This window comes from Thamnophis sirtalis, unplaced genomic scaffold, assembly GCF_051295495.1.
Source record: "Thamnophis sirtalis isolate CommonGarterSnake01/CBP01778 unplaced genomic scaffold, rThaSir2_p1.2 scaffold_3, whole genome shotgun sequence".
In the NCBI taxonomy this organism is placed as follows: Eukaryota; Metazoa; Chordata; class Lepidosauria; order Squamata; family Natricidae; genus Thamnophis; species Thamnophis sirtalis.
Genome location: NW_028261383.1, coordinates 170,192,991 through 170,215,418, shown reverse-complemented (window position 1 = coordinate 170,215,418; position 22,428 = coordinate 170,192,991). Strand labels below are relative to the sequence as shown.

General features: G+C 42.5%; 2 protein-coding genes and 1 non-coding gene across 5 annotated transcripts in view; 2 read left to right on the top strand and 1 right to left on the bottom strand.

The window, feature by feature from the left end:
• Positions 1-13,827, bottom strand: part of LOC106543644 (ras-related protein Rab-7a) — a 22,923-nt gene extending 9,096 nt beyond the window's left edge. The window contains exons 1-2 of one of the 3 annotated variants that reach the window (XM_087710899.1): positions 13,765-13,827; positions 644-709 (exon numbers count right to left, since the gene is read on the bottom strand). In XM_087710899.1, coding sequence (XP_087567025.1) covers positions 644-709; positions 13,765-13,769 — 71 coding nt within the window. In that variant the 5' untranslated portion in view covers positions 13,770-13,827. Of the gene's footprint in view, positions 1-643; positions 710-906; positions 1,210-13,764 lie in introns of those variants that run through there. The other 2 variants (XM_087710898.1, XM_087710900.1) reach the window with 2 other exon arrangements.
• RENBP (renin binding protein) lies at positions 4,290-22,428 on the top strand. Its single transcript, XM_087710897.1, has 10 exons — positions 4,290-4,616; positions 6,062-6,137; positions 8,835-8,910; positions 13,287-13,459; positions 15,009-15,233; positions 15,323-15,404; positions 17,250-17,425; positions 17,925-18,056; positions 20,629-20,719; positions 22,022-22,428. Exons 1-10 carry the CDS (start codon positions 4,513-4,515, stop codon positions 22,105-22,107), a joined length of 1,221 nt encoding a protein of 406 aa, XP_087567023.1. The 5' UTR covers positions 4,290-4,512; the 3' UTR covers positions 22,108-22,428.
• Positions 8,116-8,222, top strand: LOC148048364 (U6 spliceosomal RNA). The gene has a single exon (XR_015696199.1). It is a non-coding gene; the product is annotated as a U6 spliceosomal RNA (small nuclear RNA).

The following is a 22,428-nucleotide window of genomic DNA, read 5'->3' as shown; positions in this document are numbered from 1 at the left end:
GCTTGTTAAGTTTCTGAGCAAGTTTAGGAGCCGAGGTGGCACAGTGATTTAGAGTGCAGCGCTGCAGACTACTTCAGCTGACTGCAGTTCGGCGGTTCAAATCTCACCGGCTCAGGGTTGACTCAGCCTTCCATCCTTCCAAGGTGGGTAAAATGAGGACCCGGATTGTCGTTGGGGGCGATATGCTGACTCTGGAAACCGCTTAGAGAGGGCTGAAAGCCCTATGAAGCGGTATATAAGTCTAACTGCTATTGCTATTGCTATGAAGCGGTATATAAGTCTAACTGCTATTGCTACTGCTAAGTTTGGTGAACTGGTTGTTGGAAGAAATCATTAGGGCAGAGAATTGGTTGTTAAAATTATTTGAATCCCACCACTGGTTCTAAGTCGGGGACTCCCTGTTAAAGACAACATCTGCCAGATAGGTGTCCCCCCCCCCAGTCTTCAGATCCACTTCACTTCCCTTTACTCAGCCTCCCCCTTCCCTGAGGAGCAGCAGGTGCCTTTACTACAGGCTACACACCCACTTAGCAAACACAGCCTGGGCGTCCAGTTCCTCTCCGGACTTTTCTCTTTCCAGGAAGGGGGGGGGTTGATGTCCGTGCGCCCTCCCCCCCCCCAAAAAAGCTTCGTGCTGGCTTACCCTGAATTCCCAATAAGCAGGATTTTGAGGTGTGAACGTCTGAACATGGGGCGTCTTCGCCAGAACCTGAAAAGAGAGAGAGAGAAGTTGGGGGCTCAGGTGTTGCCACCTCACCTGGTCCGGGAGTGGGGAGGTTTTGTTTCCCTGGAATCCGGTCGCCCGTCTTTCGACGGCAGCGAGAAATCGGGAGCCTAGAGGAAAAGTTACTTTTAAAGCCCCGTTTCTTTCAGCCCCCTCCCTTCCCCTCGGGGTGGTTCTCTTACTCCGAGAGCCCACTATTCCTTGCTGAATCTTCCAGGGAGGGAGGAAAAGGTAAGTGCCAAAGGAGGTCGTTCCTCACAGTTTCCTCGCAGGAGTAAGGGAAGGTGCTTGCGAGCGCGCGCAACCAGCCACGCCTGCCGCTGCTGGGACTCGGGGCTGAGCAGCGGCTCCCTGACGAAATTCCCGGGGTTTTCTCTCCTTCCGCGGGGAAAAGGGCATCCCCCGTTTCTCCCAGCAGCCGGTAGCCTGCAAGGAGCAATTGGCCAAAGAGGGGAATCCTCTTGGATCTTCCTCTCTGCTGGAGAGGCAGAAGTCAACCTCCCCCCACTCTACTTCCAGGCTTCAGTACCAGGACTTCCTCCTGGAGCTCTGAGAGAGGGAGGAATGTTTAAATAGCTCCTGAGCATGTGCAGACTACAGGGGGTCCTCGACTTACAACAGTGGCCGTTCGAAGTTACAACGGCACTGGGGGAAAAAAAGGGACTGGCAGTCATTTTTCACTGTTACAGCTGTTGCAGCCATCCCCATGGTCATGTGATTTAGATGCTTGACAACTGGTTTGATTGATTTTATTATATTTATATGCTGCCCTTTTCCCCCGAAGGGGACTCATAAGGTGGTCCATATTTATGATGCAAGTTGCAGTCTCCCAGGGTCATGCGATGACCTTTTGTGACCATCTGGCAAGCAGAGTCAGTGGGAAAGCCAGATTCACTTAACAACGGTGTTGGAAGAGAGAAAAAGAGAAGGAGAGGGGGTAGGAAGGAGAAGAAAGAGGGCAGAAGTAGGGGAGAAGTAAGGGAAGGAAGTCCCTAGGAAGTAGGTGGCATACAAATACTGTTAAAGTTAAAGGAAGAAGGGGAAGGAGAGGAGGAAGGAAGGAAGTAGAGAAGGGAGGGAGGGAGAAAAGAAAAAGAGAAAATAAGGTGAGATGTGGAGGAGAGGTAGGGGAAGAAGAAAGAGATAGTGAGAGGTGGGTGGGAGGGAGAGAAAGAGTAGGAGAGGAGGGAGGAAGAGAGAAAAGAGGGTAGGAAGGAGAAGACAGAGGGTAGGAGTAGGGGAGAAGTAAGGGAAGGAAGAAGGGGAAGGAAGGAAGTAGAGAAGGAAGGGAGGGAGAAAAGAAAAGAAAGAGAAAATAAGGTGGTGTCATAGCGGGTGCGAAGGATGGTAAACAATACATTCCAAATTATACCTTATAACCTTTTAAATGGAATAATAACAATATAAGAATGGCAAAGAAAAAGAATAACTATGTGAATGTATACCTATAACTGTATGTAAGAGAATGAATGACAGTAAAAATATAAAGCACAATTTAGGTAAATAATACTTGATCATAAGTAGCTAAGTATAAATAAAGAAAGAAATGTATATAAAAATGGATAATGAGTAACGAGATTATGAACGCAAGGTAGAAATGTATAGAAGGGAAAACACTAACTGCAAAGAAACCGATTCGGAACTGCTGTATGATATACGATGGGACTTATTGTTCCTATGTTGTTTCTAAGTTATGTGGTTATTTTTGTTAATGTGTTTATGTGTTCTGTTGATGTGCTTATGTGTTCTGTTGATGTGCTTATGTGTATAAAATAAAATAAAAAAACAAAAACAAAACAACGGTGTTGCTCACTTGGCAATTGCAGTGATTCACTTAACAAACGTGGCAAGAAAAGTCATAGGTAAAGATGAAGGTTCCCCTTGCACATACAGTATGTGCTAGTCGTTCCCGACTCTAGGGGGCGGTGCTCATCTCCATTTCAAAGCCGAAGAGCCAGCACTGTTCAGAGACTTCTCCGTGGTCATGTGGCCGGCATGACTAGACGCGAAAGGCACACGGAACGCTGTTACCTTCCCACCAAAGGTGGTTCCCATTTTTTCTACTTGCATTTTTACATGCTTTCAAACCGCTAGGTTGCCAGAAGCTGGGGTAAGTAACAGGAGCTCACTCCATTACGCAGCTCTAGGGATTCGAGCTGCCAAACTTTCTGATTGACAAGCTCAGCATCTTAGCCACTGAGCCACCATGTCCCTTATAAGAGCCGAGGTGGCGCAGTGGTTAGGGTGCAGTACTGCAGGCCACTTCAGCTGACTGTTATCTGCAGTTCAGCGGTTCAAGGTTCAAATTTCACCGGCTCAGGGTTGACTCAGCCTTCCATCCTTCCGAGGTGGGTAAAATGAGGACCCAGACTGTGGGGGCAATATGCTGACTCTGTAAACGGGTTAGAGAGGGCTGAAAGCCCTATGAAGCGGTATATAAGTCTAACTGCAATTGCTAAATAGTGAGTAAATAAAAGGGGTGGTGGCTTGAATTGTATAGAGTAGGCGTGGGAAATTCATTTTCCATCCTAAGAAATATATATGCATGTCTTTCAAAAAGAGAGAATATGAGATGTCCCGACTCTCCATACCACAAAAGCATAACAAAATTGAACCCATAAATGCACCTATCATGCGTTGTGGTGCACGTGCAAACTATATTTAACTTCCAATACAGAAGTGCTTTCTGTGTTGGGTTGGGGTTGTTTTTTTTTTGGCTTTAGTGTGCCTATATGCAAAGGGAAATACTGCCTCTGTAAACCGCTTAGAGAGGGCTGAAAGCCCTATGAAGCGGTATATAAGTCTAACTGCTATTGCTATTGCTATTGCTGTAATACTGTTTTTTGCATTTTTAATGTGAGGAGGAATTCTGCCTGCCCTGACACTATTGGCTTAGTCGGGGATGATCCCCCCATCTATTTACTTGGGAGTGGTAGGCTCACTTTAAATCTAGGATATAGATACATTGTTTTTCTGCACAGCTCAAGCCCGCAGCGGAACACAGCTGCGTAAAGGTTGAGGAAGGCAAAGAGAGAGAGAGAGAGAGAGAGGGAGAGGGAAAGGGAGAGGGAGAGGGGGGGAGGGAGATCTCTGCGCAGATACCCTCCACCAAATCTGCTCCTGTTTCTCGACCATCTTTGTTGTTTTCAACAGCTTAATTTTAGTCTGGGGGGGGGGAGAGAATCACTGCTGGTTGTCACCCTTACTCAATCATTCGAAGTGGAAAACGCTTTGTTGATTTCCACACGAGAAATCGCGGCGGCGAATCAGTGGAATCAATCTTCATTGCCCGCCCTTGTCTTAAAATAAATCGCTGCTTCTCTGATTTGTCTCCATGCCCAGAATTAGATCATCAGTTGCTCTGTACGGATTTACCGAAGTGCTTTGAAATGCAAAGAATCGAGTCATAGTTCTGCAGATTTTAGAAGGGGGAAGTTTCACCTACATCAGCGGCCCCGGGGAATTAAAAGTGCAAGATAGCAGTTATCTTGGTTTTTTGTTATTTTTCTGCCAAGCTGGGGAGCAACTTGCAGCAATTGTAGGGTTAAAAAGGATTCTAGGAAAAAGAAACACCAAATCAACGCTTCCCCCTTTGGACTAGGATCAGGTGACTCAAGCAATCATATGATCGGCGACTCCCTAATTGGTTGCAAAATTTTAGATAGCTTTTAAAAAAAAATAACTTGGGTCACATAGAAAAATGTGCTGATACCTCGATTTGCTTCACCAGCGGTAACAACAATTAGGTCTCTGGATTTGTCAGAGCTAAATTAGACCAAGTAGCAGAAATGGACTGGCAGAAAACGCTGCACAGCTGGCAGGAACGGATCTCTCAAGAACTGGACTCGGTGGTGGATTTTTGGCTACGGCACTCCCATGATAAGGAATATGGGTGAGTTTCGATTTGGAAAAGGCAGCTCTTTCGGTTTTGCAGTGCAAGCCAAGGCGACGCGGTTAGTTTATAATACAGGGCATGATTGTGTGAATTCGCAGGCGAGTTGACGGGTTATGTAGTCCAGATTGATCAGGAGTGATGCGAATATAACCTACTTTAACCCTAGGGAGCGGGCGGCATACAAATCTTATTAAAGTTGCAAAGTTGCAAAGTATTAAATGATTAAAAACGCATATTTGAAAGGAATAGGAAGCGTATGCTTGCTACTGTTGCTGTTTTTAAGCAAACACTGTTAAAATGGGAGGGATGCAAAAAAGACCCTTTTAAAGCTAGGAGTTCCTATATAGTCCAACCACTGTAGGCTTCTACCTCTTAGTTTTCAAGTTTAATTTTAATTTTCAAGTTTAATTTTAATTAATTTTCAAGTTTAATTTTAATTTTCAAGTTTAATTTTAATTTTCAAGTTTAATTTTAATTTTAATTTTCAAGTTTAATTATTTTAATTTTCAAGTTTAATTATTTTAATTTTCAAGTTTAATTATTTTAATTTTCAAGTTTAATTTTAATTTTCAAGTTTAATTTTAATTTTCAAGTTTAATTTTAATTTTCAAGTTTAATTTTAATTTTCAAGTTTAATTTTAATTTTCAAGTTTAATTTTAATTTTCAAGTTTAATTATTTTAATTTTCAAGTTTAATTTTAATTTTCAAGTTTAATTTTATTTATAGGCCGCCCAATCCCGGAGGACTCCGGGCGGCTTACAGAGAGGGGAAAGAAAATAAAATAAAAAAATAAATAAAAAGATAGACAAGTTAAAAAAACAACACAGATACATTCATTTCAGTCGGGGCTGGACCTCAATGATGAAGTCAACAGCCCCAGACCTGCCGGAATAGCCAGGTCTTGTCAGCTTTTCTGAAGGCTGTGAGAGTGGGTGAGTTTTTAGCAATTCCCAATTATTACTTGGGAATAATAGGCATTAACATCCAGCATACTCTGGATTCATGATGTATGGTATAACATCTGGCTGTGGTTGGATTCACACATCATGCTAAGCTTAATTTATATTTTCCTTGTGATTAGTGGGTTTTTTTTTTAATGAACATCACTAAAGATGGTTTCTTCAGCAAAACATGGAGAAGCAAAACGGTGACATAATATGTGGCTCAGCTCTTTCTCCTTCTCAATAGTACCCAGAAATCACTAAGATAATTTATTTCTCTTGCTACTTGAAGAAGCCAGCTACAGGTGCCTTCGTTTGGAAAATCATTGCTAATTACCCTGTTAATGCTATTTCTGGGAATTGCTGTTTAGTTCTTTCTTTCTCAGAGATATTTAAATTACTAGTTAGGAATTCTGGGAGTTGTAGTACAATACTTCTGGAAACCTTCAGTCTCTTTCTGTTTCTAAATGCTGCTTCCTCTTTTATTTTATTTTTTGCAGAGGATTCTTTACATGTCTCGACCAGACTGGAAAAGTTTATGATGATCTGAAATATGTATGGTTACAAGGTCGACAGGTAAGTTTTAGATTTTCTGTTTTTATCCCCATTGAAAGTTGGGAAAGTAAACTGAAGCAACTGACAAGATTTCTTAGTATAAGTCAAGAAAATGTGAGCCTTGGGAATTTTTGAATCCTGGCTTCATGATTCATTTGGAAGGGATGGAATAAAAAAGATAAAAAGATTCAAGGACATACGGAAAAATAGTTTAAGCCAAAAAGTAGGAGCATTTGCTAATTCTTCTAAATATGTTTGGCTCTTACAACCAAAGTTATAGATCCTTGATGGCGAACCTATGGCACGCGTGCCACAGGTTTAGGTTTAGGTTCCATTTTATTTATATGCCGCCCTATTCCCAGCGGGACTCAGGGCGGCGCACAAACCCAAAGAGGGAAAGGAAAACACAAAAAACCTACAAATACAGGCATTTAAAAATGACCAACAGCCACACAGATCGAGAGGGGAAGGGAACTCATCAACCCCAGGCCTGCCAACACAGCCAGGTTTTAACGGCTTTTCTGAAGGCCTGGAGAGAGGTGAGGGTCCGAGTTCGTTCCAAAGGGCCGGAGCCGCCACAGAGAAGGTCCTCCCCCAGGTAGTGGCCAGATGACATTGGCTGGTAGACGGAACCCGGAGGAGGCCTAATCTGTGTGATCTAATGGGTCTGTGGGAGGTAATTGGCAGCAGGCGGTCTCTCAAGTACGCAGGTCCAATACCATGAAGGGCTTTATAAGTGACGACTAGCACCTTGAAGCGTATCCGGAGACCAATCGGTAACCAGTGCAGCTCGCGGAGGATAGGTGTAACGTGGGTGTACCGAGGTGCACCCATGATCGCTCGCGCGGCTGCATTCTGGACGAGCTGAAGTCTCCGAATGCTCTTCAAGGGCTGCCCCATGTAGAGCGCATTGCAGTAGTCCAGTCTTGAGGTCACAAGGGCATGACCTCAAGGGGGCATGCGGAGGGCATGCGGAGCCATTTGTCAGGGCATGTGCGTGCTGGCCAGCCTTCTTTTGAGGCTGTTTTTCACCTTCTGGGAGAAAAACCGGCCCTACGAGCAAACCAGACGTTCAGGAACAGACTTCTGGTTCACTCGTAGGACTATTCTTTTGCCCTCCGGAGGCTTCAGGAGGCTTCCCTGAAGGCTCCGGAGAGCAAAAAACGGCCCTACAGACAAACCGGAAGTCCGTTCCTGAAATTCCGGTTTGGCCATAAGGTCGTTTTTCACCCTTCGGAGCCTTCAGGGAAAATCCTGAGGCCTCCGGGGAAGCAAGGGAGGCTGTTTTCACCCTCCCTAAGCTCCTAGAAAGCCTCTGGAGCAGTGTTTCTCAACCTTGGTCACCTGAAGATGTGTGGACTTCAACTCCCAGAATCCCCCAGCCAGCTCTGGGAGTTAAAGTCCACGCATCTTCAGGTGGACCAAGGTTGAGAAACACTGCTCTGGAGCCTGGGGAGGGTGAAAAAACCACGGCAAAAGTCGGGTGGGTCTCTGGTCATGTGCAGGTGAGTGAGTCTTGCACATAGCATTATGGGTGTGGCATGCCGGCACACGACCCCCTTGTGCTCCCCCCGCTTTTGGCATGGGAGCCAAAAAAGGTCCGCCATCCCTGTTATAGATATACCACATTCTTTCAACCTGGAGCAGCCATAATTTTGATTTTAAAAGCTTATGGTAAATTACACATTTTGATTTGTATAAACCTAGGTTGGTGACTGTTGGGGGCTTTTGGGTGGCATGGGTAAACCTAAGATTTTGATTAAACGCACAAAGCAGGGTAAGATATTTAGCAGATTGTGGGAATGCTGATACTCGGGAAAATATTTAATGTAGCATTTCTGTCTTGAGTTTTCACATATTTGTTTAGAATAGGGGAAAAGTCCTGGTAGCCCTCCAGATATTGATGAACAACACCTTCCAACAACCCCTGCCAATAAGAAATTGTAATTAGCAGTGTCTAGAGGGTCACAGGGCTGATGAGTCAATAATTATGAACAAGGTGCTCGCTTCGGCAGCACATATACTAAAATTGGAACGATACAGAGAAGATTAGCATGGTCCCTGCTCAAGGATGACACGCAAGTTCGTGAAGCGTTCCATATTTTTAAATGAGAAATATAAGCTGGATTGGAGAAGATGGATTGACTATATTCAAAATAAATACGGGACTAAGAAACTCCAGATAGTTTATGACTGAAGATGCAAGGAATGATATAATCTGTTTAGTGTTAGCCTAACAAAAGAGGAGTTAAAGCTCAAATGAAAGATGATACTAACTTTTTAAAAAGTTTATCTTAGAACATCTTTGTTAAAGATTTATACCCTGTATTTGTTCTGGGATGTCGGGGGGGGGGGAAAGGTTGGGGGGGGTCGGGTGTGGAGGGTGTGGGAGGGGAAGTAAATATTTGTAAAAGCTTTTTTTCCCCAAAACTTTTCAATAAAAAAAAAATAAAAAAAATAATTATGAACAAGCACATCCTGACATCATTCTTAGCATTAAGCAGGGGGCAGGCATTAACCCCGGAAGGGAAAAATGTCATAGGGTAGATCAGAGAGAAAAGAGCAATCCTATAAACTTCCTTTGCAGCCCAGCTGTTTCCTTGTCCATCCAAAGGATGGGCTCTTGGCAAGAAAAAGATTTACCACATTTGGTTAGATGGTGGGTCATGACCCATACCAGAAAACTCAGTTGGATTTTTGCAATCTTTTCCCTCCAAGGTATGGATGTATAGTCGGTTGTATCGAAAAGTACCAAGATTCCGACGTCCAGAACTCCTACAGGCAGCAAAAGCAGGTAACTTTCCTTGCTGTGAGCTTGTATTTTGGTTATCCGCATAAGACTAGGGCTTCAAGTGCGTGACCCGTCAAAACCGCGGTCCACAAAAGCGCGCTCGACGAAAGCGCGCATTTGACGTCATCACAGCACGACGAAAAAAATTAAAAATTGAAATAAAAATAAAATTAAAGCAAGCCGATTCACATAAAGGTAAGGGTTAGGGTTAGGGTTAGGGTTAGGGTTAGGTTAAGGGTTAGGGTTAGGTTTAGAGCATTAGGGTTACGTTTAGCGTTAGGTTAAGGGTTAGCGTTAGGTTTAGCGTTAGGTTAAGGGTTACGTTTAGGGTTAGATTTAGGGTTAGGTTAAGGTTTAGGGTTAGGTTTAGGGTTAGGTTTGGGGGGGGTAGGGTAAGGTTTTCGCTTTATTTTTACATTTATCGATCACAGCGCGATGTTTTCGTCGCGCTGTGATGACGTCACGTACGCGCTTTCATCAAGCGCGATTTTGTCGTCCGCGGTTTTGTGGTGGAACCTTCAAGTGAACACACAGCCAACTTCCTTTGACCCACCAATTTTAGTATATGTTAATGAAAATAAAGTAAAAAGCTAACATTTTCCAAAGCAAGGTGCCACCCTCAAGCTTAACTCTTATTGATAATAATGCTTATGGATTATCATAAAGCATTTTTTTTTAAATAAAAAAAATTGAAGATTGCAACTGTGTGCTTCGTTTGGAAGTGTGTTCGCAAACAAGGAAAAAGGGAGTATTTAAATAAGGGGTGTCAAACCCACAGCCCAGGGGTTGTATGGGTCACGCGCTGGCCACACCCATGCCCAGTTTAGCGAAGTGGGAAAAAGTCATGATCCCTCACGTGACGATGCCATGACGACACGGGTTTGACACCCCTGACTTAGATGGTTCAGCATATCCCAAAAGTTTTAAGGAGATGTGATGACATGAGAAAATCCCTCATTTGCTTTTTGACAAATACCGTATTTTTCGGAGTATAAGACGCAGGTTTTTCCCTCAAAAAAGAGGCTGAAAATCTGGGTGTGTCTTATACATCGAATACAGCAATTTTTGCCTCCCGAAGCCCCACCCCCTTCACCAAAATGGCCATGCATACCCTTATGGAGGCTTTCGGAGAGCTCCTGGGGGCTGGGGAGGGCAGAAATGAGCAAAAAATGGGCTGTTTTTGCCTCCCCCCCCATCCCCCAGGAGCACTCTGCAAGGCCGCCCCAAGGATATTCATGCCTTTTATTTGAAAAAAATTGGGCCCGTTTTTGTGAAAAATCGGTCATTTTGGGGAGGTTTGCAGAGTGCAAAAACTTTTTTTTCCCTTTTGGAAAGCTCTTTAACTGATTGATGAGAATTACATTGATCAGTGCTGTGCCAGAAAAAACACCTACCTATCTACTGTATTTCTCTCTATCTCTATTACTCTCTCTATTCCTCTACCTACCTACCTAACTACTCTCTCTCTCCCTACCTATCTACTGTATTTCTCTCTCTCTCTATCCCTTTATTTACCTACCTACCTACCTACCTAACTACACACTCTCTCCCTACCTATCTACTGTATTTCTCTCTCTCTCTATCCCTTTATTTACCTACCTACCTACCTACCTAACTACTCTCTCTCTCCCTACCTATCTACTGTATTTCTCTCTCTCTCTATCCCTTTATTTACCTACCTACCTACCTACCTAACTACTCTCTCTCTCCCTACCTATCTACTGTATTTCTCTCTCTCTCTATCCCTTTATTTACCTACCTACCTACCTACCTACCTACCTACCTACCTAACTACACACTCTCTCCCTACCTATCTACTGTATTTCTCTCTCTCTCTCTATCCCTTTATTTACCTACCTACCTACCTACCTAACTACTCTCTCTCTCCCTACCTATCTACTGTATTTCTCTCTATTTCTCTCTCTATCCCTCTACCTACCTACCTACCTCCACTCTCTCTCTCCTTACCTATCTACTGTATTTTTCTCTCTATCTCTTTCTATTTCTCTCTCTCTCTATCCATCTACCTACCTATCTATACTCTCTCTCTCTCTCCCTCCCTCCCTCCCTTTATCTACCTACCTACGTAACTACTCTCCCTCTCGCTCCCTCTATCTACCTACCTACTTTTTTTAAAAAAATTGCCTCTTCAAAACCTTGGTGCATCTTATACTCCGGTGCGTCTTATGCTCCGAAAAATACGGTAGATATTCTGAAGCTGACTATGACATTTATTTTGAGAAAGTGCTTTGAAAATTAAAGATGTTGTCACTTTTATCTTAAACAAATTGTGAAGCCTTGGTGTTCAGGGTAAGTTTTCAAAAATCATGAGGGGTTGAATGGCTAGGTAAGTTAGGAAGGAGGAGATAACCTTGAGAGGTCTAATGCTTTGGAATAGCAATGGATATGAAGGAGAAATATACAAAATGGGGGATTTATGGGTTGGAAACACTTTATCTGAAGACGACTTTGAGCTATGGTTATCACCCGTAATCTGAACATTACTCAGTAGTGTAAGGTAACTGTTAGAAAGACAAATCTGGTTTGTCTTTCAATAACTGCTAGAAAGACAAATCCAATTCTGGGCTGCATAAGAGAGAGTATCAATAATGCAATGAAGTCATTATTTATTTTTTCTTGGCATTAGTGAAACCTGATCTGGAGTGCTGTATTTGATTTTTGGGTTATAGCAGTAGACTTATATACCGCTTCATAGGGCTTTCAGCCCTCTCTAAGCGGTTTACAGAGAGTCAGCATATTGCCCCCAACAATCTGGGTCCTCATTTTACCCACCTCGGAAGGATGGAAGGCTGAGTCAACCCTGAGCCGGTGGGATTTGAACCGCTGAACTGCTGATCTAGCAGTAGCCTGCAGTGCTGCATTTAACCACTGCGCCACCTTGGCTCTGTATTTCCAGTTAGGTATTCATAAGTTAGAAAAGATTCAGAGGAGAACAACAAAAATGATACGTGGATTTGAGGATCATGCCCTATAAGGACAGGCTAAAGGACCTAGGGATGTTCCCTCTGTAGAAAAGACAAATGAGGGAAGATATTATAGGCACATAAAAGGGAAAATGTAGGGAAGATGATCAAGAATTATTTTCCATGGGCATATATTCCATCTAAGTTGAAACTAGATTTCATTTAAATGTAAAGGGGGAGAAAGTTCCTGACAGTAGATTGTGGGTTCATCATCTTTGAGGATTTTAAGGAAGAGGTAGGACAGCTACCTCTTGAGGATGGCGTACTTGGCTTTCCTACACATTGCAGAAGGTTGAAATAGATGATCCATGTGCTCTCTTTCAACTCTACATTCTGGGACTCCGTGAAAGACCATAAACTGGATAGTAATAACATTTGGTGTTTACATTTATTAAGTAACCCAAGGAACAACCCTGAAGGTGAACCTTTATAGTTGAACTGTTTTGAGGAGACAAACTGTAGGCTCAGTTTGGTCTAGTGGATAAGGCACCAGACTACAAAACCGGAGACCCTGAGTTCAAATCCCTTCTTAGCCCTGAAAGCCAGCTGGGTGACTTTGGGCCAATCACTCTATCTCAGTCCAACTCACCTCCACAAGGCTGCTCTTGTGAGGAAAATAGAGAGCCGAGGTGGCGCAGTGGTTAGAGTGCTGTACTGCAGCCACTTCAGCTGACTGTTATCTGCAGTTCAGCGGTTCTAATCTCACTGGCTCAAGGTTGACTCAGCCTTCCATCCTTCCGAGGTGGGTAAAATGAGGACCCGGATTGTTGGGGGCGATATGCTGACTCTGTGAACTGCTTAGAGAGGGCTGAAAGCCCTATGAAGCCGTATATAAGTCTAACTGCTATTGCTATTGCTAATAGGGGAGAGGTGTGTTTGCAGCCTTGAGCTGTTTGCAAAAGTAATAAAGGTGGTATAAAAATAACTAAACAAAGTATATGAGAAATTGTAATATAGTACTGGAGACTTTTGTTAAGCTATTGTGTTTTCCCGAAAATAAGACAATATCTTATTTTCTTTTTACCTCTGAAATAAATGCTTGGCCTTATTATTTTGGAGCTGCAGGAGGCAGCGAGTGTGGTCGCCTCGTGGCTGCTGCTGCGTTGCAATATTTTTTGGGAGGGCTTATATTCAGGGGAGGGCTTATTTTAGTGCATGTGCTCAAAAGCTCAATTGGACTTATTATCTGGGGAGGTCTGATTTTGGGGGGGAACAGGGTATTTCTGGATTCCAGCTCACTCACTTGGCCTTCCTGCCATGCTCGCTTTCTGTGAAGAGTTTCATAGTAAATGCATTTATAAAAAGGGGAAGAGATGGGTTGAGCTCATTTTCTGGGCGCAAGCTAAAAGAAATAGGAGTGAGAGACCACTATCCAATTCCATTTCTTTTCTCAAGGAGGGGAATTCCTGCTGAGACATGCACGAGTGGCTCCACCTTCCCAGAAATGTGCCTTTGTCCTGACCCGTGATGGCCGGCCTGTGAAAATCCAGCGTACCATTTTTAGCGAGTGTTTTTATGTTCTTGGGTTGGATGAACTTGGTCGAGCTACAGGGGAATCTCATTATCAGGTCAGACCGCGAGAGCTGAAAATCAAAGTTCCTGTGCCTTTCTTAAAACTGTTTCCCATTTGGCACCCCCCCAGTGCTCTTGGCTTGCTTTTAGGGATCAAGTCTCTGGTTGGGGCTAGTGAAAATTGGCTCCATTATAATCTAATATATCTGGAGGGAGCCAGTTTGGGAAAGGCTGCTGGAGAACAACATGGCCTTCAAACTTGTTTATTCTACTTCGCTCCGCTTAGCGCCCTTTCCTGAAACCAGGCACAACTTCTAATGCATATAAATAAAGTGGTATAAATTGGGTGGGCCCGCTTTACCTCATGATGCTGCAGTTAGAGATGGTCTTCCTATCTCTATGGATACGAGGGTTCTACTGATAGAATCTGGGAAAGAATATCCACAATGATCTCTATGGGAAATGGCCTGTCAGAAGACTGGAATCGTGGCACGACAAAACCGCGCTCATCAAAATTGCGGTGATAAAATCGCGGCGCTAAAGCCGCAATGTCATCACCGCCGCGACAACAGCGCGGCAACAGAAGGGCGCTTTAAAACGGCGCCGCGGCAGAAAGCCGATTTCAATTAAGGTAAGGGTTAGGATTAGGTTTAGGGGTTTGTTTTAGGGGTTTGTTTTAGGGTTAGGTTTAGGGTTAGGTTTAGCGTTAGGTTTAGCGTTAGGTTTAGCGTTAGGTTTAGCGTTAGGTTTAGCGTTAGGTTTAGCGTTAGGTTTAGCGTTAGGTTTAGCGTTAGGTTTAGCGTTAGGTTTAGCGTTAGGTTTAGCGTTAGGTTTAGCGTTAGGTTTAGGGTACTGAGTGCTTGGGAATGCGCGGATTTACCCTCCGCGATTATGTCATCGCGGTAGGGTCGCGTTTTTCCTTAGCGCTTAGAACGGCGTGAATTAGTCTTCGCACTTATGTCTCCGCGGATAAGGGCTTCGCGGATTTGTGGTGGAACCGACTGGAATGACGTCTTGCAGGAACAATGAATTTCTTGGTTTTACAAGTCGTGGTTTGTAAGGAGAGCTACAGGACTTAATTTCTCCCATAGATGAATAGCTGGGCAGATGCCAATGTTGTCCCATTCCATCCCAATATAAACAAAAACCTCCTGGAGTGAATAAAATGTGGTAACCCTAGGTATGCTCTTCTGAGCCCAGACAGATTCGAACCACATGTTGCTCAGCAACCTCTATGCTATGAGGTCCGATCCCACGCCTGTAGAATTAAGCTCTTAGCAATAGCAGTTAGACTTATATACCGCTTCATAGGGCTTTCAGCCCTCTCTAAGCGGTTTTACAGAGTCAGCATATTGCCCCCAACAACAATCCGGGTCCTCATTTTACCCACCTCGGAAGGATGGAAGGCTGAGTCAACCCTGAGCCGGTGAGATTTGAACAGCCGAACTGCAGAACTGCAGTCAGCTGAAGTAGCCTGCAGTGCTGCATTTAACCACTGTGCCACCTCGGCTCTCTTGTTTATTCTGGGGTTAGAAGGGAACTCGGGAATAGAAAATCTCTACTTAAAAGATAACACTGTGGTTATAACGGCATTCCTATTGGCAGAGGGAGGCCCTTTCAATGATGGAAGCCATCGTGCACTGGGTGAGAGAGGATTCCTCTGAGTTGGGTTGTCCACAGCTGGCAGGCGCTGTCCCACATGACTCTATGGCTGTCCCCATGATGCTCCTCAACTTAGTGGATCAGCTGTCAGAAGGAGATGTGGAGGTTGCAAACCGCTTCAAGGACTTGGACAACTGGTCTGCTCGAAGAATTCTGAGTCACCTTCAGGTAAAGAAATGGATGTGGTCAGCTTCCCTCTCTGTAAACATGTTTGCCTCACCTCTGATAACATTACCAGCCATCTTATTTTCTTGTAGAGGAATGGTGCTGCAGTTTTGGAGAATGTTTCTGAAGATGGCAAGGAATTGCCAGGGTGTTTGGGAAGACAGCAGAATCCTGGTAAAAAGTGACTCAGAGGCCAGGATGCTTTTGCATTCTCTAATTTGAAATATATAGAATGTATATGTGATTTTATAAAACACGCTCACGTTCTTATAGTAGTTCACTTTATTGTCATTGCACCTCGTACAACGAAATTAAATGCCCTCTTCAGTGTGCATTATAACTGTAAAAATACAACAAACAGATCCTTCACATTCTGTACAATTGAACTGAAAACCCGATATTGCATTAATATTGAACTACTATAGACAGAAATATTGCATATAGTAGAGAACGGTCAGAAGATAGCAGTAGTGATAGATGTTACTAAGTGACAAAAACATCAGGAAGAAGTATAAGAAGCTGGAAAAGTACCATGTCTGAAGGAAGAATCAGAGAAAATAAACGTGACCCGTCAAAACCGCGGTCCACTAAAGCGCGCCCGATTGAAGCGCGTACGTGACGTCATCAGCAGCGCGACAAATAAAATTAAAAATAAATTAAAATAAAATTAAAATAAAATTAAAGCAAGCTGATTCACATAAAGGTTAGGGTTAGGGTTAGGGTTAGGTTAAGGGTTAGGGTTAAGTTTAGGGTTACGTTAAGCGTTAGGGTTAGGGTTAGGTTTAGGGTTAGGTTAAGGGTTAGCGTTAGGTTTAGCGTTAGGTTAAGGGTTAGGTTTAGGGTTAGGTTAAGGGTTAGGCTTAGGGTTAGGCTTAGGGTTAGGTTTAGGGTTAGGTTTGGGGGGCTTAAGTTTAGATTTACGCGTTAATTTTAAATTTACCGCTCACAGCGTGCTGTTTTCGTCGCGCTGTGATGACGTCACGTACGCGGTTTCGTCAAGCGCGCTTTAGTCTACCGCGGTTTTGTGGTGGAACCAAAATAAAAGCCACAGTGGTCCCAGCTGTGTTAGGAGCTGAGGAGCTGAGGTGGTATTCAGCAGGTTCTGACCAGTTCTGGAGAACCGGTAGCAGAAATTTTGAGTAGTTCTGGAGAAACCGTAAATACCACTTCTGTCTGGTCCCACCCCCCATCTATTCTCTGTCTCCCACGTCCCAGCTGATTGGGAGGAAATGGGGATTTTGCATTAACCTTCCCCTGGAGTCGGGTGGGAATGGAGATTTTACAGTATCCTTCCCCTGCCACACTCACCAAACCATGCCCACAGAACCGGTAGTAAAAAAAAAATTGAATCCCACCACTGGGAGTACATTGGGCTGTAACTCCGAAACTGGGGGGACTGGCTCCAAAAGATCTCAGGAATGACGTCGGAACTCTCCGTCCATAAAAATGCAGAATTGTTGAAACTCTTGTCCTGACCTTTAACTTGAAACGGGCAAAATGGTGCATCATAGGACAACACCTTTTGAACCAAGGTAACTCAAGTGGGCTAAATTGCAGAACGTATCCAAAATTCAGGGTCAATGTCTCCCAAGGGAATGAAATTTGGAAAAGTTGTGGCTGCTTCAGTGCTACTGGCTGTCAGGTGATCTTTGTTTTCAACTTTCCTTGAAGATTTCCTAGCCAGTCTTGCAATCCCTCCCTCATCCAGCCCCAGGGTCACTTATCTCCCTGCTGGGAAGGGAAGGGTAAGGAGGAAGAAAGGAGATTTCTGATCAGATTCCTCCAAGAAAACTTAATGGGGAAGCTGGCAGGAAGTTGGAAGCTGTATCTACTCCCACTGCTTTTTTTTTCTCCTACTCTTGGTCTTTCTGTTCTTCTGTTTTGGTAAGGAAATATCTCTGAATCGAATGACCGAGGGGGGAACAATTTGTCTAGTACTAATTTATGAATTGACTGTAATTAGGGGCAAGATGTTCTGAATGATTTGGTTTGTTCCTTCCTGTTCATTTTCATCTTGAGGTCATGCAATTGAAGCAGGCTGGTTCTTGCTCCGTTGTGCCATGCGCCAGCTTAACTCAGGCCTCCAGTCCCAAGCAGTGGACAAATTCATGAAACAGCCATTCCGTTCAGGCTGGGATCCTGAACATGGGGGACTCTTCGCCTTCCAAGATGTTGATGGTTTCTGCCCCACTCAGGTATGGACCATAAAGTCTTATTTTCACCACAAAACTGAAGCTCCCACCCTTTGCTCAAACCTCAGGGTGCCGTCGGCCAGACAGTGTCGGCTAGCGACCCCCAGGGGGAGAGCCTTCTCTGTGGGAGCGCCTTCCCTCTGGAATGAGCTGCCCCCGGAGCTTCGTATATCCCCGATCTCCGGTCCTTCTGACGCGCCCTAAAAAGTTGGCTTTTCCAGCAAGCCGGCCTGGCCTGAACAAAATAAAAGAAATGATATATCATTGTTAATTTTAATCGAATTTTTAAAAAATGTTATTGTTAATCTCAATTGGGTTTGTTTTTGGGATACTCTAATTTATTTATTTTTTACTTTTATAATATGTTTTTTTTTTAATGTTGTACGCCGCCCTGAGTCCTTGGGAGAAGGGCGGCATATAAATCCAATAAACTAAACTAAACTAAACTAAACTAAACATTAGGGACACTTTTTTCCTATTTTTCTTTCACCCTTTTCTGCAGCTAGAGTGGAGAATGAAACTTTGGTGGCCACACACAGAGGCCATGATTGCGTTCCTGATGGGTTTTGCTGAAACTCAAGACCAAGAGCTTCTGGAGCAATTTCACCAGGTGGCCAATTATGCCTTTGCTAAGGTACCTTTGAAGACTGAAAGCTGGGAATCATGGAATCTCTTTAGCCTCGGGAAATAGGTGTATTTGAGTTAGTTAGGAAAGAGTAGGGGGAAATTAGAGATAAAGGTAGAAAATGCTCTGCGATTTCATTTCATGAAAACACTTCATGAATCCTTGGGAAATTGCTATTAATGTTTCATAAGCAATATCAGCTTTGAGGGACTGAATATGGTATTGTATGAGGATAGATTCTTTGCTTAGTGTCTGGAAGAATGTCAATACTCTAATGCAGTGTTTCTCAACCTTGGCAACTTGAAGATGTCTGGACTTCAACTCCCAGAATTCCCCAGCCAGCATTTGCTGGCTGGGGAATTCTGGGAGTTGAAATCTGGACATCTTCAAGTTGCCAAGGTTGAGAAACACTGCTCTAATGTATTTGATAAAAATGAGGTGTTATCTCTTTATTTTTTTAGCTGTTTAGACAGCCTGTTTTTCCTTCAGAACTTTTCGACAACACACAAGCCGTTTTCTTCTCTCATTTTTCCCTACAACAACTCCCTCTTTTAGTACGATTGAGCTGGAAGAAAGAAGATGACCCATTATTACTCTGTGAGATTCTATCACTAGTGAGGATTTGAACTCCTGTGCCAGTCCAGTTTTATTTTCACATTCACAGCTTCATAATCAAAATAGAAATTGTGTCCTTTGGCTTTTTCTCCAAATGTAGCTTGTTTTTCAACACCATTATTTTTTGTTACTAGAAGCCTTAAATGTGTTTTGCATAGACCTTTAAGTTATTAGGAATCCTCCAGATTGTGCTAGACAATTCCTATCATAGTTTCTTCTATTATCTTTAGCCTTCAGATACAGACAAAGCTGTTTCATGCTTTCTCACATCCTTCCTGCTCATAGCACAAAAGAACCATGAAGGGTTAGTATTCATAAATTCTGGAAGGATTGCTAAATGGATACTGGGGACAACAACAGGATGCTGGTTCATTGTCCTGTTGCCGAACAAACAGAACAAATCCTTTCACACCACAGCAATATTATTACTTGATCACAAATAGAGAAATTAGAATTCTTCAATGGCCAAGTGTAATTGGACAAGGAAGGAATTTGTCTCCAATGCATAAGCTCTCAGTATACATACTAACTCCAAGTGATAAATCATGATCATAATCATCATAAAATACATTCATTCTAAATCATAAGATACAACTTAGATGTCTACTATCTACTGGATGTGCATGTTTATTTTATTACTCTCCTCATTAGACTTGCACTGTTAAACAAAGACGACAAACATTTCTGTGATAATTTTTTTTTATTTTAAACACATAAACACATCAACAAAAACAAACAACTTAAAAACAACATAGGAACAATAAGTTCCATCGTATATCATACCGCAGTTCCGAATCAGTTTCTTTGCAGTTAGTGTTTTCCCTTCTATACATTTCTATCTTTCATTCATAATCTCCTTATTCATTATCCATTTGTATGTACATTTCTTTAATTATTTAAACTTAGCTACTTATGACCAGATATTATTTACCTATATTATGCTATATATTTTTACTGTCATTTGTTCTTTTACATACAGATTATAGATATACATTCACATAATTATTCTTTTTCTTTGCCATTCTTACATTATTATTATCCCATTTGGAAGGTTATAAGGTATAGTTTAGAATGCTTTGTTTACCATCCTTCGCACCTGCTAAGACACCACCTTGTTTTCTCTTTCTTTTCCTTTCTCCCTCCCTTCCTTCTCTACTTCCTTCCTTCCTAGTCTCCATCCCCTTCTTCCTTCCCTTACCTCTCCCCTACTCCTACCCTTTTTCTTCTCCTTCCTACCTTCTCTCCTTCTCTTTCTTTCTCTTCCTCCCGCCTCTTCTTCTTTTTCTCTTTTTTTCTGTATATGCAAAATAATAATAATTATGATATAGAGTGCAGGAGTTGGGGAACAATCACTTTTGAAAGTGTGGCTCCTATTTGTGTCCCTTTGTAATATATCCGGAATTGACAGCCTATATGAAATAATTGTATGTTATCTTCACAGTGTTAAAAGATAATATACTGTTAGTTGTTGACTTATGACTTCAGTTGAATCCAAAATTTATTTTACTATGCAAGATGGTTGTTAAATGAATCCCCCCCTCTTTATAACCTTCCTTGCCACAGTTGTTAATTGAATCCTGCAGTTGTTAATTTAGTCATGTGGTTGTTGAGTGAATCTGGTTTTCCCATTGACTTCTGCTTGTCAGAAGATCACAAAAGGCACATGACCCCAGGACATTGCAAGCGTCCTAAATAAATTGCCAAGCATCCAGATTTTGATCATGTGACAGTGGAGATGCTGCAAAAGTTTGCAAGTGTGAAAAATTGTCACTTTTTTTTCAGTGCAAGTGTAACTTCATAGACTCATTAAAAAATGGTTTCAAGTCAAGGATTACTTGCATTAGTGTCCACTGAACTTCAGTTCTCCTTTATCTGGAGTCCAGCATCCTGTTCTCCACTTCCGTCCTGCTCTTTGGTTGTTCCATATTACCCAGCGTAATTGCTATCGTGTTTGTTTATTCCTTAGTTCCGTGATCCGGGACTAGCGGGAGAATGGTTTGGGTATCTGAACCAGGAAGGCAAGGTGGCTCTCACAATCAAAGGAGGGCCATTTAAAGGTAAAATAAATAAATAATAAGGTGGGGAAGGGCCTTTAGCCTAAAGGTAGCTGTGTAAATGGGAAATCAGCAGAAATAAAATAACTTGTGAACTCAACTATGGACCCATAAAAATAAAATAAAATGTGAACTCCACCATAGAATGCAAAAAGTAATTAAGCAAGAGTACTTCTCCTTTCCCTGCAATATATTGTAAGACATATATGCATATAAGTTGACAGGGGAGGGGATGAAATTTGCACTGATAATGTTACCTAGTAGAATAATGAAGTGTTTGTAAGCAAATAACCACCTTGAGAACACCAAGAATCCCACAATTCATCTCTGAGGTGCAGATATTCTCTTCAGTCATAATTGATTTCCTTATCTCTGTTTGCGCTTCCTTCGTGGAAGTGTCCTGTTGTAGATTGTCCATCAACAAGACAAAATCTTATCCTGGCAGATCTCTTCCTGGGAGTCCATTCACTCCTCCCTCCCTTACACCAAGGGCAGTTAATTAAAGAACCATCACTTGGTCTTGAACGGGAAGGTACCATTTTTGCTTTCCACATTTCATCTTTAAACAGAACCAGAGGTGGGTTCCTACCAGTTCGCACCTATTTGGTAAAACCGGTTCGTCAAATCTACCGAACCGGTTAGAAGAGGTTCCACCAGTGGACCCGGAAAGCAGGCCACAGAACCACAGAAGAGGTTCCAAAAATTTTTGAAACCCACCACTGGCACACACAAACACACACAAACACAGAGAGAGAGAGAAAGAGAAAGAAAGAAAGAAATTAAGAAAGAAAGAAAGAAAGAAAGAAAGAAAGAAAGAAAGCAGAAAAAAAGAAAAAGAAAGAGATGAAAGAAAAAAAGGAAAAAGGGACAGAGAGACAAAAGAAAGGAAAGAGAGAGAGAGAGAAAACACATGGCCGGCAAGCCACTCCCACCAGGTCACATGGCCGGCAAGCCACTCCCACAAAGGAGGCCACACCTACAGAGTAGGTTCCAAAAATTTTTGAAACCCACCACTGAACAGAACATTGGAGCAAAATAGTTTCGGAAAGCAGACTTGCAAGATTCTGTTACTATGGTTGGTTCAATATATGGCATTATTTCTTGGTCTGGTCTACCTTTTTTGTTCTGACACATTTATAGTTTTATTGATCTTATGGTTCCCATAAGATGAAAGCATTTTGTTGATTTTGGCAGTACTTTAGTGGTGAAAGGAGCTCTGAAGAATATGCAAAAACCAGACGGGGACAATGTATATGAGGTTTTTTAATATTTTAAAAATAATCCCTTTCTTTTTTCTCTTTGCAGGTTGTTTCCATGTTCCTCGTGCTCTCTATATGTGTGAAGAAATTCTGAAATCCTTGCTGGAAACAAAATCCGCCATTCAGAAATGAAATGTTCTTTTTACTTTTGTAAAAAGGCTGCATTTTCTACATTTTCTGCCCTCCGGAGAGTCTAATAAAAATGATCTTTTCTGATCATTTTAAAACTCACCCCTCAAAGCCACCCAAATCTCATTTTAGAAGCCAAACATCTGTTTTTACTTGTGATTTTTTTTTGTTTTAGATACTTTAGAAAAAGGAAGTCCCTATCATTTCTCACTTCAGATTTAAACTGGTTGGTTATTTTTTTTATCTGTGATCTGACTAAATTTGGCAACACCATTATTGTGCTGTCCCAACAGTATATAGCTAATATAGGAATTAAGAGCTGTC